The 17530-nt window shown below is 38.5% G+C and overlaps 1 protein-coding gene across 1 annotated transcript in view; it reads right to left on the reverse strand.

The window, feature by feature from the left end:
- The window catches only part of LOC149818191 (protein EIN6 ENHANCER-like), a 50431-nt gene extending 33390 nt beyond the window's left edge, over window positions 1-17041 (reverse strand). The window contains exons 1-2 of the mRNA XM_089984518.1: window positions 16903-17041; window positions 12991-13228 (exon numbers count right to left, since the gene is read on the reverse strand). Coding sequence (XP_089840644.1) covers window positions 12991-13165 — 175 coding nt within the window. The 5' untranslated portion in view covers window positions 13166-13228; window positions 16903-17041. The remainder of the gene's footprint in view (window positions 1-12990; window positions 13229-16902) is intronic.
- Window positions 17042-17530: the final 489 nt, after the last annotated feature.

Here is a 17530-nt window from a genome sequence, read left to right on the forward strand (position 1 = left end):
ACACAGGGGAGGAAGACCCCCGTGCCTCAATACGACTCACTGATGAATCCGCTCGCGCCGGAAACCGGCAATCCCAGGCTCTGGCTCCCGGGCCTCGTTCCGACGAAACCCTGCGCCACCAGAGAAGAACTGGTTCAATGTCAAAAACGAGTTGGGAGTGGGAAGAAGGATAAGGGTGGTACAAGCAAAAAAGACGTTTGGTTCGTTCCCACAGAATAGCCATTTAAAAGTGTGAAATCTCATGTTCAACCGAACATGAGATTTCAGGCAGCCTGTGATTCAAAATCACGGCAACCCCTGAGATTTCAAATCACACAGGTCGACCCCTCACGGAGAAGAAGTAAAGAAGAGGGGTTTACCTGGTGGCGGCGACTCCGATGTCACCGAAAAATGCAAAGGAAAGGCAGCATCGGGGATGTCGGTTGAGGTCGTCGGAACGGACGGCGGTGGCGGTGAGTCGCTGGTGCCCTCGCAACAGAGAAAAGAAGATGGTGGTAGCCGGCGGGACGCCAGCGCCTTCTCAGCAGAGGAAAGAAGAAGGTGGAAGAGGCGATGACCGGCGGCGGGTGGTCGCCGGCGACAATGATCGCGGGGGGCGAGAGGGGACGGAGTGGAGAAAGAAGGGGCGAGGGCTTTTACCCCTCGCCTGAGGCGCCTGTGTCTTTTTTAAAGACACAGGTTCTCTCGAACACTCGAGAATACGGGTCCGGGTCTGGGCCGGACTCGAGTCCGAGCCCATCCGATTTTTTTAATGTGCGCCTCAGGGTGAGGCGCGCCTCGCCTTAAGGCGCATGAGGCGTACGCCTTTATGGTTTTACGCTTTTTTACTGTACCTCAAGGCACAAAGGCCCTCGCCTCAAGGCGAGGCGCGCTTTTTGCGCCTTGATGCGCATTTTTAACAACACTGGATCCAGGTAAACCTCTTTGGCTTCTTGATTCTGGTGCATCTTTTCATATGACCCCTAACATAGAATTATTGTCTCAATATCATAACTCAAGTGGTTCAAACGTTTTGACTGCCCACGACACTTCTCTTGAGATTAAGGGAATAGGATGTTTTGAAAATTCTTCTCAAAACTCAAACAAATTTCGTGTTCCGAAAATTAAATATATACCCAAAACTTAATTTAAACTTTTTATCTGTATCTCAGTTAACTGATCATGGGTGTAATGTTTCCTTCTCTCGTGATTGTCGAGTACAAGATCACCAGTCAGGGAAGTTGATTGGGGAAGGTCATAGAGAAGGAGGCTTGTACTACATGGATTTTTTGGATTTTCCCAAGAACACACTATGTTACAATGTTCAAAAGTTGGATTTGGATCTTTTGCACAAAAGATTTGGACATCCTTGTATATCCAAGATTCAACACTTTCCGAACATAGAAAAAATTTGTAATTTTGAAACTTTTACATGTGAAAATTGTATTCTTGGAAAAATAAAAAGATTACCTTTTCCGGAAAGAACTTTTGTTTTTACACGACCACTTGAGCTGATTCATTCTGATGTCTAGGGTCCTGCACCAATTATATCAAAAGGTGGGTTTGTTTATTATGTCATCCTTGTAGATGACTTTACACGACACACTTGGATTTATTTTCTTAAACATAAATCCGAAGTCTTCTCGCATTTTAAAATCTTTCATAATATGGTCAAAAATCAGTTTAAAGAGGACATTTCAATATTTCGTACCGATTAAGGAGGAGAATTTCTATCAAAGGAATTCAAAGATTATTTAAATCAATATGGAGTTATACATCAAAAGTCATGTCCCTACACTCCTCAACAAAATGGCCTAGCTGAAAGAAAGCATAGGCACATTATTGAGACAACAAGAACCCTCCTCATATCACATCAAGAACCAAAAATTTTCTGGGTTGAAGCAGTCTTAAATGTTGTTTATCTCATCAATAGGATGCCCTCTTCGTCGTTAAACAGTATTTCTCCAATCGAAAAGCTTCTTAAACAAATTCCTGATTACTCTGGGTTAAGGGTATTCGGGTGCAAATGTTTTTTATTCTCAGATAAAAATGATAAGCTTTCCTCTCGAGTTATTCCTTGTGTCTTCTTAGGATATGCAAGTCATCAAAAGGGTTATAGATGTTTTGACTTTAGAGATAATAGATTATATGTCTTAAGAAACGTATCCTTCTTAGAAAATGAAAGTCCATTTGAAACCAAAGCATCTGCAGAAACAGATGAGTATTCCTTTCTATTTGATTTAGTCTCAAAGAATGAAGAATGTAACGTTGAGCAAGATGATCAAAGTGATATTTCTCCTATTGAACCAATTAGTGATAACCAAGAGTTCATTCAATATTCTAGACGAGGAAACCCAGAAAGACCATGTGCCCTTGAAAGATACTCTGCAGAATCAGAACCCAAGATGTCAATAAGAAAATCTACTAGGATCTCAAAAATTCTTGAGAAATTTGTGTCATATAAATCTTTTTTGCCAAAATTTCAAGCCTTTATAGCCTTAATTCACTCCTATGAAGAACCTCCCAGTTATGCTATAGCCAAAACTCAACTGGAATGGGTAAAAGCTATGCAAGTGGAATTAGAAGCCTTAGAAAAGGCAAACACTTGGACTATACAAGAACTTTCGCCTAACAAGAAACCTATTGGTTGTCGATGGGTTTACAAAGTAAAGACTAAAAGTGATGGCAGTCTTGAGCGGTTTAAGGCTAGATTAGTTGCCAAAGGCTACGCTCAGGAATATGGAATAGATTATGAGGAAACTTTTGCTCCAGTAGCCAGAATGACCACAGTTAGAATCCTAATTGCCCTTGCCTCTATAAAGCAATGGTCCATATATCAAATGGATGTTAAGAATGTGTTCCTAAATGGTAGTTTAACTGAAGAAGTATACATGGATCCACTACCAGGAATTGATGTTCCTAAAGGAAAAACTCTTCGTCTAAATAAAGCCTTATATGGACTTAAACAAGCTCTGAAAGCTTGGTATGATAAATTTAGCAAGGTGATGCTTGATTTTGGTTTTCAATCTTGTCTTACTGACGCTGCTTTGTTTGTTAAAAATTCTAATGCAGGTATCATTATCCTCATCTACGTCGACGACATGATCATCACTGGCAGTGACAAACAGGGAGTGTGCAATATTAAAAAAATTCTCAAAACTCACTTTGAAATGAGTGATTTGGGTTTCTTAAAGTACTTTCTTGGTATAGAAGTTGCTTGTTCTTCTAGAGGATATTTGCTAACACAATCTAAGTTTGCTTGGGATATTGTTGTCAGGTCAGGCATTTCAGATGAAAGACATGTGGACACTCCAGAAGTTGTAAATGTCAAGATGAAGAGTGATGATGGAGAACCTCTTAAAACCCAACTCCGTATAGACAACTTGTCGGGGCTTTGTCATACCTTTCCATTACAAGACCTGACATTGCACATGGTGTCCATACAGCCAGTCAATTTCAACATGTTCCAACCTCTGTCCATATGGGAGTAGTTTTGCGAATTATCAGATACATTAAAAATTCTATATCTCGGGGTCTATTTTTGTCTGCTTCTTCTAATCTCAAACTTCTTGCTTATACTGATGCAGATTGGGGAGGTGATCCGAATGATCGTCATTCAACGACAGGTTTTGTGTCTTCTTGGGAGAATCGTTGATCTCATGGAGATGTAAGTGTTAAAATACATGTAATCTATATATATATTTATATATATAAGTCTAATATACCCAATAGGGGTATTTTTGTCATTTCACAAGTACCCGATAGGGGTGTTATTTTCCACTTTTTTGTATTTAGTTTTTGCACTTTCTTTTTTTCTTTTTTATTTTATTTTTTACCCACATAAGGGGCCCCACCATTGAGTCGATGGGGCCCCCAACGGTCACATTTGTGACCGTTGGGGGCTCCCAACGACTCCATGGGGAGCCCCCTTTGTGGCTCTTCTTTTAAGGTCATAAGGCCACCCCTCACTCTCCTTTTTGTATATATAGGGGTGAACCCCTCTTGTATTTTTCACTCTTAAGAGCTCTCTCTCTTTTCAATAAGAGACATTTATATTTTTATGTTGTGTTGTCCTGTTGTGGATTTGGGTGTCATCTCTTTTGGTTGTCCATTGGTAGACATTGTAAGTGCTTATAGCACTCTTTATTTTTTCGCATCTCATTACATGGTATAAGAGCCTTGTGTATGCTCTTGATTCTTAATATAGCTAGTTAAGTAGTTATATATTGTTTATTTTGTATCTCTCTTTGTTTGTCTTCTTGTGAGAGATTAAATGGAAGGGGAACAAAAGATTGATCTCTCCTTCAAGCTTAATGGCTCCAACTACATGATGTGGGCCGCCGCCATGGAGAACAACCTCAAGGGTAAAAAGTTTTGAGGATACGTTATGGGCACCATTCCGGAACCACAACTCCAACTCACCAAGATGGATGGTGATCAAGAAAAAGCACTTGAAGGAAATGCCCGCATGAAGGCCATTGAAAATCATCAATCTAAAGTGGAAGATTGGGAAAGTAAGCATGCAAAGATTCTTGCTTGGTTCATAAACAATGTGGAGCTCAAAATTTGCGCCAACATTGCTAAATTTTGGATGGCTAATGAAGCATGGTTCATTATGAAAGGTATGTTTACTCAAAAAGACCTTGCTCATTAATTTTTCCTCCAAGAAAAAATCTGGACTATCAAGCAAGGAGAAATGAGTGTAAGGGATTACTTTAGCACTCTTGGACCCTTATGGGATGAACTATCTTTACTAGAACCAAAGTGGGTTTCTAGTGTAGATGTGGAACTAAGAAGAGAACAAATGGAAAAAGAACACTTTTTCCAATTTCTACATGGGCTTAAGCCCGAATATGAACAATTTAGATCTTTCCTTCTTCATAGTCTAAGCCTCTTCCCTTGGAAGATGTCATAGCCGAAATATGTCAAGAAGAAACTCGTCTTGGCATGATTAAAGAAGGAGATGAAGTTTTGGCCGTGTCTAAACCCGGCAATCATGTGAAAGCCTATAAGCCTCCACACTTTAGGAGGCAAAATAACTATAATGGCAACTATAGAAAAGTCATTTGCCATCATTGCCAAGAACCGGGTCATATAAGACCTAATTGCCCTAAGCTAAATGAAGCACCTAAGAATAAGGTTGTCTCCGTTGAAGAAGCTACTCAAAAGAAGGAGGAAACTATCAAAGGGAATGAGTCTTTTTCTCTTGCTCAACTATCAGAAGCACTACAAATTCTACTCAAATCACCATCAACCTCGGGTGTCGCCATAGCTTCTTCCTCTCCTCCAGGTATGTCTTCTTGGATCCTTGATTCTGGAGCTTCCTTTCATATGACCCCTCCTGAAAATGGGCTTTCCGATTTGTGTAATAACTCTAAAAACTCCTATATTTCAACCATCGATGGTACATCTTTACAAGTAAAAAGTTTGGAACTTTAAATTTTTCCAAAGATTTCTTTGTGCCAAACGTAAGAGTGGTACCTCAACTTAATTTAAATCTCCTCTCTGTTGCTCAAATATGTGATCATGGATGTGAAATCTCCTTCTCAACTAAGGATTGCACTATACAAGATCTCTGGTCCGGGAAGCAGATTGGGCAAGGCCATAGGAGGGGAGATCTCTATTACATGAGCAACTTGAAACTTCCCACTAACTCTTTTTGTAACCATGTCCAAGATAAAAATATTGAAACTTGGCATCAATAACTTGGACATCCAAGTTTCTCAAAAATGTACTCATTTCCTTTTGGAAAGAAATTTTGTAATGATAAACATTTTGTTTGCCAGAATTGTATTTTTGGCAAAATGAAATCCACTCCTTTTCTAAATCGAACTTTTGTATCCAAAATACCTTTTGAGTTAGTCCATTCGGACGTTTGGGGCCCTTCTTCGGTCATATCTAAAGGAGGATACTCCTATTATGTTACTTTCATTGATGACTACACTAGATATGTGTGGATCTACTTTCTCAATTTAAAATCCGAAGTCTTTGACTTCTTCAAGAAATTTCATATGATAGTCAAAAATCAATTTTCAAGTAATATCTCTACTCTTAGATCCGATTCGGGTGGAGAATATCTATCAAATAAATTTCAAAATTATTTAGAAGTAAATGGAATTTGTCATCAAAGATCGTGTCCTAAGACTCCTCAACAAAACGGTTTGGTCGAAAGAAAGCATAGACACATCATGGAAACCACTAGGGCACTCCTTATTTCCAAGGAAATTCCAAAGAGTTTTTGGGCCGAAGCCGCCTTAACCTCAACTTACTTGATAAATAGAATGAAATCTTCATCCTTACAAAATACATCTTCATATGAAAAATTATTTGAAAGAACACCCGATTTCAATAGATTAAGAATTTTTGGGTGTAAATGTTTTGTCCTTGCACATAAAAGAGATAAATTATCTCCTAAAGCTATTGTATGTGTTTTCTTAGGATATGGAGAAAATCAAAAGGGTTTTAGATGCTTCGACCTTAAAAATAACAAACTATATGTCTAAAGATGTAACCTTTTTAGAAAATGAAAATGGTTTTGAGAAAACTAAAGATATTGACGAAAGCAAATATGCTTTCTTATTTGATCTTCTCTCTCAAGAAGATGAGACTCCTCAAGAAGAGGAAATCTCTAATGATTTGTTGAATGGTCTAGAGGATATTCCTCTTAACAATGTTGAAAATGAAAGTGATAGACCCATCCAAACCTATGTTAGGCGTGGTCAACAAGCTCCAATGAGTGCCTTAGAAAAATTCTCTCAAGATTCCAACTTAGAAGAAACCTCTTTAAGGAGATCCGGCCGAATCTTCAATCCTCCTAATAGGTTTGTTTCCTATGAGTCTCTAACTCCAAGGTATAGAGCGTGTCTAATTGCGTTACACTCATTTCATGAACCTTCACATTATAATGAAGCCAAAAACATTCCCCAATGGGTTAAAGTCATGAACTTAGAACTTAGTGCCCTTAAAAAGGCAGACTTGGGAAATAACTTCATTACCCACTGGAAAGAAATCGATTGGATGTAGATGAGTCTTCAAAATTAAAACTAAAAGTAATGGTTCATTAGAACGCTATAAAGCTCGATTGGTAGCAAAAAGATACGCTCAAGAATACAGTATAGACTATGAAGAAACTTTTGCACCCATAGCTAGGATGACTAGTGTTAGGACTCTTATTGCGGTTGCGTCAGTTAAAAAATGGCCTATTTATCAATTAGATGTTAAGAATGCATTCCTAAATGGTGAATTAAATGAAGAGGTTTACATGGATCCTCCACCGGGAGTATGTATTGGTAAAAATAAAATTCTCAAACTTAAAAAAGCATTATATGGTTTAAAGCAAGCCCCAAAGGCTTAGCATGATAGATTTAGCAATGTAATGACAAGTTTGAACTTTCGTTCATGCTATACTGACACTGCTTTGTTTGTGAAAAGTGCAGGGCCTTCAGTAGTTATTCTACTACTTTATGTTGATGATATGATCATCACTTAAAGAATTAATGATATTAAGAAAGTTTTAAAAGAAAAATTTGACATGTCTGACCTTGGTTTCTTAAGATATTTTTTAGGAATTGATGTAGTGTACTCTCTTCGGGGGTTCATTCTCTCTCAAATGAAACTTGCTGCTGACATTTGTTCTAAGTCTTGTATCTCCGATGATAAGAAGACAGAAACCCCCAAAGTTATCAATGCAAAGTTAAGGTTGGAAGATGGAACACTCCTCGAGGATCCTACTCCCTACCGCCAACTTGTTGGGTCTCTGACCTACTTATCCATCACTAGGCCTGACATAGCTCATGTCGTGCACTCAATCAGTCGGTTTCAACATGCACCTACAACTGTGCATATGAGTGCAGTCTTAAGAATCGTCAGATACATCAAAAACACCATAACTAAGGGAGTTTTTTTTCCTCTTCTTCATCACTTGATTTAATTGCTTATACTGATGTTGATTGGGGAGGAAATCCCAATGATAGAGTCTCAACTACGGGTTTTTGTGTTTTCTTAGGTGACTATGATTTCTTGGAGATGCAAGAAGCAGCACAAAGTATCATTGTCCTCAACAGAAGCGAAATATCGTGATATGGCCACTACAACCATGGAGCTTGTATGGCTAAGAAGTCTCCTCATAGATATGGGCATTGTCATATCTACTCCTTCGAAGATGTGTTGTGACAACAAAAGCGCAATCTATATCACAAGCAATCACACCTTCCATGAGCATACTAAGCACATCGAGATGAATTGCCATTACGTGCGTGATAAATACCTAAGAGGAACCATAGCACTACCTTACGTCACATCCGAGTACCAGTTGGCGGACTTCTTCACTAAAGCCCTTGTCGCTCCTCGTTTTATGTTTCTCCTTAACAAGCTTTCGGTTATGTCCCCGTAAAGCTTGAGGGAGGGTGTTAAAATACATGTAATCTATATATATATAAGTCTAATATACCCAATAGGGGTATTTTCGTCATTTCACAAGTATCTGATAGGGTACTTGTTATTTTCCTCTTTTTGTATTTAGTTTTTGCACTTTCTTTTTTCCTTTTTTATGTTGTGTTGTCCCTTTGTGGATTTGGGTGTCATCTCTTTTGGTTGTCCATTGGTGGACATTGTAAGTGCTTATAGCACTCTTTGTTTTTTCGCATATCTCATTACAGTAAGAAGCAACAGAAAGTATCCCTTTCATCAACAGAGGCTGAATACAGAGCTATGCCTACTACAACTATGGAAGTAGTCTGGCTTCGATGACTGTTTTCCGACATGTGTTGTGACAACAAGAGCTCTATCTACATTGCAAGCAATCGAACGTTCCACGAACGTACCAAGCATATAGAAATGGATTGTCATTATGTTCGGGAGGAATTCTTGCGCGGCACCATCAATCTTCCCTATGTTGCTTCAGGATATCAGCTGGCCGATTTCTTCACCAAGCCTCTTGTTGCTCCTAGATTCCACTTTCTCTTAGGCACACTTTCGGTTATCCAACAGTAAGTTTGAGGGGGAGTGTTAAAATATGTAATCTCATAGACAGTTCATATCTCATATGTAATCTCATAGACAGCTCATGTAATCCCTTGTAATGTTTTTCTTTCTTTTAGTTAGTTTAGTTCTAGTTTAAACCCAACTAGAACTCACTTAAAACCCAATTTTAGGACACCTTTAGGCTTTACCTTTTTTACTAGTCAAAAAGGTGCAGCTCCAAGGGAGCCGTTGGGCTCCCAACAGCTCTAATAGAGTCGTTGGGAGTCCAATGACTCCCTTGAGGCTCCTCTCCCCTTTTATAAATATGGGGTTGTTTCCCCTTGTAAAGTAATTCTTTGTTCTTTGTTCTTGTGGGAGTCTTCTCCCAAGTTTATGAAATCTTGTTCTTCATTTTATGTATACCCTTTTTTTGGGTATTGTGTATGAGTGTGAGCTCCTTTGTATGAATGCCTTTGTTTCATAAATCCTCTTTGTGAGTGTTGAAGAAACAATCCTTGTTAGGGATTGCTACATTCTTTCAGTCTTACCTGTGTTGCCCACTTTTGGAGAGCTACAAGCCAAGCTATTGCAACATGAGATGACTATGAAGCAACACTTGACAGGCAGTGGTGACCAAGGTGGGAATTCACATAATGTGTTGGCTATGGACACATTACCTGGACATGGACGCGGAAATGCAGGATATCAAGGAGGAAGAGGGCGTGGTCGGTTTGGACAAAGGGGTCATGGCATTCTTCCTACACCTAGCACTCCAGGAGGGTTTCAGTCAGGGGGTCAGAAGAGAGTTCTTACTTGTTTCTAGTGCAACAAGAAGGGTCACATAAAGGCAAACTTTTGGTTCAATCCCCAAAATAAGGATAAAGGAAACAAAGCAGAGAATAGGCAGATAGGGCAGAACCAAAGGGCCATAATATACAACAGTTGCTAATGACTGCACTGTCAAAAATGACGATCAAGCAAAACGAAGAAGGAGAATGGTATGTTGATTCAGGGGCAGCCACCCATGTGAAGGGAAATGCAGGAAAACTGTCTAGTATATCACCTTATTTCGATAGAGGCAATAGTCACTGGTGATGGAAAAACTCACCCCATCACTCACATTGGTAGTGCACACATTCCTATGTCATCTTCTTCTTTGTCTTTGTCTAATGTTGACCTTGCTCCAAATATTAAAAAGAATATTATTTCAGTTTCTAAACTTGTTGACGATACGAATTCTTCTGTTGAATTCACTTCTTCCTTTGTGTATGTCAAGGATCTTCAAACGAAGAGGACGTTCGCTAAGGGGGAGCGACAAGGAAACATGTATGTCTTCAAGGAGCCTCTTGCCCATCATTCATCGTCTTCATTGGAGTTAGCCTTGGAGCCAAGTCATCCTTCATCTTCTTGGTCATCAGTTCATAGTTCTTGTCTTCAGTCAGATGTTGATAATTCACTTCGATGTAATAAGCCAGATTTATGGCATGGTCGGTCCAACCTCGTGGATATGCAAATGGATGTCCTCAGCTATGGGTTTGTAAATTGCGGAAGTCTCTCTATGGTCTCAAACAGGCCTCGAGATCGTGGTTTGACAGTTTTTCTCTCAAAATCCAAGAATGTGGATTTCGCAGGTGTGCCCTAGATTACTCCCTCTTTATTTTTAAAAGTGAAAACGTAATCACTTTATTGCTCATATATGTTGATGATATTGTCATCACTAGGAGTTCAGAGAAACATATAGAGGAAGTGAAGACTCTTCTAATGAAAAATTTTAAAATGTAGGATCTTGGAGACCTTCGAATACTTTCTTGGGGTAGAGGTTGACAGGCAGACCGATTCTCTTATTCTGCTACAACAGAAATACACTCTTGATTTGTTGAACAAAACGGGCATGACGGATTGTAAACATGTTGGGACTCCTAGTGTTTTAAACCAGCGATTAAGTGCAGATGATGGAGAGTTATGCACTAATCCCACTAGATACCAAAATATTGTTGGGGATTTACAGTATCTTACGTTTACTAGGCCTGATATTGTTTATGATGTTAATCAGGTCTCTCAGTTCATGCATGATCCAAGAGATACTCATATAGATGCAGTTAAAAGGATATTATGTTATCTGAAGGGAACAGTGGGAGATGGTTTTGTCTATCGTAAGAGTGAGGGAGGTAGGACCGGGCATAAGCTTATTACTTATACAGATGCAGATTGGGTCGGAGGCTCTGATGAGAGGAGGTCTACATCTGGTTACTGCATATTCATTGGGCAAAATCTTGTGTCATGGAGTAGTCGCAAACAGAAAGTTGTGGCACAATCTAGCACGAAAACTGAGTATCGATCTATGGCAGCCGATACTGCCAAAGTGACTTGGATTAGACATCTGCTTGAGGATCTTGGAGAAAAGGTCAAGGATTCAGTGTTAATGGTGGATAATCAAAGTGCCATTAACATTACTTTTAATCCTATTAATCACAGTCGCACCAAACATATTGAGATAGACCAGCATTTTATCAGACAAAAGGTGGAGACTAAGGAAATCCAACCATTGTATGTTTGTACAAAATAACAAGTTGCAGATCTTCTCACTAAAGGATTAACGAAACATCAGTTTTTGTTTCTCAAGAGCAAGTTGTTCATGGTCCAGGACCATGTACAACTTGAGGGAGGGTGATAAGAGGTCATGCATCGAGTATGGGAACGTTTGGGTCCAGATCCAAACGTCTGATGGATCCAAACTGCTCCCTTATATTGTTTTCTGCATGTGCTATATTCTTTTCACTAATCAGTGGTACTTTGTAATATTCACATATTGTAAATCATGTTATATAAGTAATCATATTAGGGTTGAGAGGGGTTAACGTGTGCAGCCTCCTCCCTTTTCCCGCAGGTCTCTCTCTCTTCTATTCTTCTCTTATTTTTTGCAGAATAGGGCTGCGGTGGAAATCTTTCATAGAGAAGCATAAACAAAAGGAGACAAGTGTCCCTATATATATATATACATTCTAGTAGAGGAAGATGGAATAGCTCCCAAGACTCACCTTTTTTACCATCACCTTTTTTTACTGTTGGGAGGAGCTTTCAACAGTCACAAATGTGACTATTGGAGGCAGACCCTTTAAAATAAATACAAAAAAAGTAAAAGAGAAAAAATATAAAAATTGTCCTTAGTGGACAGTACCTATTTCAGGTATGAAATGACCAAAATACCCTTATTAGGTATTTTGATTTACATGAATAGAATATATATATATATATATATATATATATGTATATATAGATATATTTTAACAGTTTATTGATATGAATCTATGTCACAGGTGCGGGTGCGGCGATGCGGCACTTTAAAAAAACTAGGGTGCAGGGGTGCGGGGAGGGTATATATATAATTTTTAACAGTTTTAAGTTAACACTACATGTATGTGTGTGCATATATATATATATATATATATATATATATATATATATATATATATATATATAAATGGACTTGATTAGGGTTAACTGAATCTACTTTTAGATAGAAATGGACCTCAATGTGGTTGACTTCACCTAACACAAAGAAAGTTGTATCCAAGTGTCGCACCTGCCTGGTTGTGGGTGCGACGCGGGTGCAGTGCTCTGTTAGAAGAGTTTGTGTTACATAGATCCGAATGGTGTCTAAATTGAAGATCTTGAGAATCAGTTTTCAGGTAGTTTGTTTCAAAAGAATAAAGGTAAGATACAGCTGACAAGTGACAATGGCTCATTAATAGGTCATATTAACTCATGAGAGAACAAAGCAAGACGGACTTAGTGACATTGCATAGAACAAACTTTAAGGCGGGCATATGCACAAAATCCATGACAAAGAAAATACAGCTATTGTTAACAAAACATACTAGCATTATACGAGAAACTTGAATTAGAAGAGGCAATAACTAAAGGGAGGTTGTGGGAAAAAGAGGAATAGGCTTGCAATTTGAAAATTAACAAAGACCAATCTGCAGTTTGCTTCAGGCAAGCTTTACCACATTGACTCAAGAAACCATATAAGCATCAGAAAATACCCACAATTTGGTTCGTCGGCGGAACAATTTTGATAGTTCTCGGCTTGAAGAATCGGCTTCAGATGTTTCCAGTGCCTACCTCTTGCATGACCTTTGGGATACTTCTCCAACATCTGTGTCCTCTTAAAAGGAAGAACAGAGGGCAGCAGAATATCTGCATCTACAACTTCTGCTTCCATTGCAGATCGTGTAAAGGACACAATCGATTGAAGCCTTTTGTGTTGCGAATGTTTACATAAATGCTGGGAAAAAAGAAAAAACACATGGGTGATGTGTCTTAGTACACTGAAGGTGAGAATAAGGGTGTGTTTGACTGTACGTCCCGCAGGACACCACGAACGCGTGCACCGAAAAACTGCAGACATGCATCCACCTGTCCCATGGGACGCAAAAAAAAAGGTGAAACCCCCCGTTACGATTTGGATGGGGATAGGGGGGACAAATTAAGAAAAAAAATCGATTATCGGGGGTATGCCCCATACTACCTCATTATGCCCTCAAACCCCGACCTCTCCTCGGCTTCTCCAGTGTGTCTAGCAGATTTCCCGGCGAAGATACTCTCTCTCGTTGTGTCTCCCCCTCACTGTAGCCAAATTTTTATTGATTTAGGATTAGAATTTTGGGGTTTTTGTTTTTTCTATGATTTTGTGGTTTATATGATGTAAATGGCATGCATCTTGGGTTGAATATCACTGTCGATAGGTCACTGTGGCCAGATTTTTACTGATTTCGGGTTTTTGTAAGATCCTTTTTTCTATGATTTTATGAGATTATATGATGTGAATGGCATGCATTTTTTGTTATCACTGTCGTCTGTTCAATGTAGCCAGATTTTTACTGATTTAAGGTTAGAAATTTACGGCTTTTGCATGATACATTTTTTTTTTAATTTATGATTTATATGATGTGAATGGCATGCATTTTGGATTGAATATCATTGTGGTCGGCCCAATGTGGCCAGATTTTTATTGGTTTAGGGTTATAAATTTGAAAATTTTGCATGATCCATTTATTTCTTTGATTTTATGGTTTATATGATGTGAACGACATGCATTTGGGTTTTAATATCAATGTAGCTCAATTTTTATTGTTTTAAAGATTTAAATTAGGGTTTTTGCATATTTTTTGTTTTTATATGATACATGAATGAATATATGCGCTCAAGTGTTGTTTGATTTTCACTATTTCTTTGTATTAAATGGACATGCTTTGTATTTTTTTATATCTGTTATAATGAACATGTATATTAGGTTATTGTTTGAATGATATAAATTTTATTTTAATGTATGTATTGCTCGAATGCAAGTAGTGTTCAATATGGGTGATGCTGAAATGGATGAAGTGCACACTAGCCAAGTGGACAAAATGCAATGTGAGATCCACCAGGTGCACTACCTATTCCACTGCATGTTAGAGCGGTCAAGGATACCGGTATGAAATGTGGTGGTGGATTAAAAGATAAAGTAAAAAGGTGGTTGAAAAACATATGATAAAGGAGTTTGGTCCCGAATTCACTTTAGATAAAATAAAAAATAAGTTAAAGTGTGTCGAGCCTAACTTGCAAATCATAAACCAAATAATAAACACAAGTGGATTTGGATGGGACCCAGAAAAGAAGATACCTATGGTTAATATCCAAATATGAGTTGAATATGTGAGAAAATACCCATCATGGAAGCCTTACAAGAAACTCCAAAAATGATGGCACTATGAACAAGCATTGAAACTTTATGAAAAAGCCACAGCTACAGGCAACTATTTGATCATCCAATCTGAACAACCACTGCCACGCCCGTGATCACCTACTCAGGGTCCTCAAATTGAAGGTATGGAGGAGATCAACTCATTGTGATGATACACTTATGAATAGACCACCTCCAATATGCCATCGTCCTCTATGAGACAAGCAAGTAAAGGAAAGTGCAACTCCTTTAGCGATAATCAGGTCTCAGACATGATAGGCAACATTTGTCTGTATAAAGAGAATCAATGGTGCATCACCCCGCTACCTAACAATAAAGGGTCACATACCACAATTGTTGCATTGTATGTCTAAGACCTAGTTATCACCAAAGGATTTATGTTTTACTTTACTTGCTTGCTTCGTAGAGGATAATGACATGCTAGGAGGTGGACTATCCAATAAGTGTTTCATCACGAGGTGTTTGTGATGATGAGTTGATCTCCTCTATACTTTCAATCTGAGGACCCTAGGTAGGTGGTGACAGTGGTTGTTCAGATTGGATGATCCTATAGTTACCTATAATAGTGGATTCTTTATAAATTTTCAATGCTTATTCATAGTACCTTCATTTTTGGGACTTCTTGTAAGGCTTCCATGAGGGGTATTTTCTCATACATTCAACCCATATTTGAGTATCCACCACAAGTATATTCATTTTGGATCCAATCCAAACCAATTTGTGTTTCATATTTGGTTCAAGGTTTGTAAGTTAGGCTTGGCACACTTTAACTTGCTTTTTATTTTATCCAAAGTATATTTGAGGCCAAATTCTCTATCATATGCTTTTCAACCATCTTCATTGTTTTATCTTTTAACTCATCACCACATTTCATAACAAGTATCCTTGATTGCTCGAACATGCAGTCGAATATACAGTCCACCTAGTGGATCACCCATTGCATTTTGTCCACCTGGCTAGCGTGCAATTTTTGCACTTCATCCATTTCAGCAAAACCCATATTGAATACTACTTTCATTTAAACAATACATATATTGAAAGAAAATATATATCATTCAGACAATAATCTAATATCCATGTTCATCATAACAAACATAAAAACAATACAAACAATACAAAGTGTGTTGATTCAATACGCACAGTGAAAATCAAACAACACTTAAGTGCATATATTCATTCATGTATCATATAAAAACAAAAAAAAATACAAAAAACATGCAAAAATCCTACTCAAAGTCCCTAAAACAATAAATATTTGGCCACATTAGATTGGCCACAATGATATTCAAACCAAAATGCATGTTATTCACATCATATAAACCATAAAATCAAAGACATAAACCCCAACAGGCAAAAGCCCAAAAATTTTAACCCTCATCCATTAAAAATCCGGCCATATTGGCCCGACTACAATAATATTCAACCCAAATGCATGTCATTCACATCATATAAACCATAAAATCAAAGAAAAAAAATGGATCATGCAAAAGCCACGAATTTCTAAAATCAGTAAAAATATGATCACATTGAGCCGGCGACAATGATATTCAGCCCAAAATGCATGGCATTCACATCATATAAATCATAAAATCATAGAATAAACATAGATTATACAAAAGTCTCAAATGTCTAAACCTAAATCAGTAAAAATTAGGCTTCATTGGGACAGTTATAATCATATTCAACCCAAGATGCATGTCATTCACACCATATAAACCATAAAATCATTAAAAAAAAAAAGATCATACAAAAGCCCCAAATTTCTAACTATAAACCAATACAAATCCCGTCACATTGGGCCGGCCACAATGAGAGATAGAGAGAGAGACGTCCGGGAGTATCGCCACCGGGGAAGCTACTAGACACGCCGGAAAAGCTGCAGTCGCCGGGGAATGAGGAGAGTAGAGGTCGGGGTGAGGGCGTAATGAGAGATAGTCGAGGGTTATGCCCCGGATAATCAAAACATTTTAAGGCTTTTTTGCGTCCCATGGGCGGGCGGAAGCGTTCGCGGTTTGTCTGCGCGCCTGTCCGCGGCATCCCACGCGACACGCGGGATGCGCAGTCGAACAGAACCTTAAAACCATAGATCCAACAATCAAGACGCATCCATGGCACAAAAACATTAAAACCCCATATATTTTCTGCACATAGCCCTTTAACAAATTTATGCAACAAACAACATAAGATAGAGAGGATGAATTGAAACATAATACCTTCTACAATGAATATGACGCCGCAATGTATGGTCGATAAAGCCTCCAATGCAACTCTAGCCCCTTCTGATGCTTCTCTTCCAAGTTTCCTCCAAGAAACGAATGGCTACTACTGTGAGGACAGCTGGACAGGTAAACAAACGGGACGAACTGGAGTCGAGTTAGTTCGTTTACAAAGAAAGCCATTTTTATATTTATATTTACGCGAAGAAACTAGAGACGTAGCTGCACGTCTCGTGTTCAAGTGCTTTGTAAAGTACCCCAGGCCTAATACTAGATATACTCTCTGGTTTCAATGGTAGAAGGAACCCTTTTCATATCCAATTAGTTGTGCTAACTATTGTATTTGTAGACCTGAGATGGTAGCTCAATAATGTGGCTAAGGGTGAGCAATGGGTTGTGTGGCTTGCGGCCCACCATGGACTGGGTTTTAGGCTCGGCCTATTATGTAAATGAGCCCGTCTCAAGTTGACCCATGGCTATCGAGCAGTGGCTACATGGTAACTTAGTAAATGTTGGGTTATTGTGAACACCTCAAATTCTTCAAAATTTTGTAAATATTTCTTTTTTGCCCCTGACTCCCATTTTCTGAGTAAATTGAATCATTTTCACTCAAAATTCTAGTTTA

This window comes from Nuphar pumila, chromosome 13, assembly GCF_984573655.1.
Source record: "Nuphar pumila chromosome 13, dmNupPumi1.hap1.1, whole genome shotgun sequence".
NCBI classification, from domain to species: Eukaryota; Viridiplantae; Streptophyta; class Magnoliopsida; order Nymphaeales; family Nymphaeaceae; genus Nuphar; species Nuphar pumila.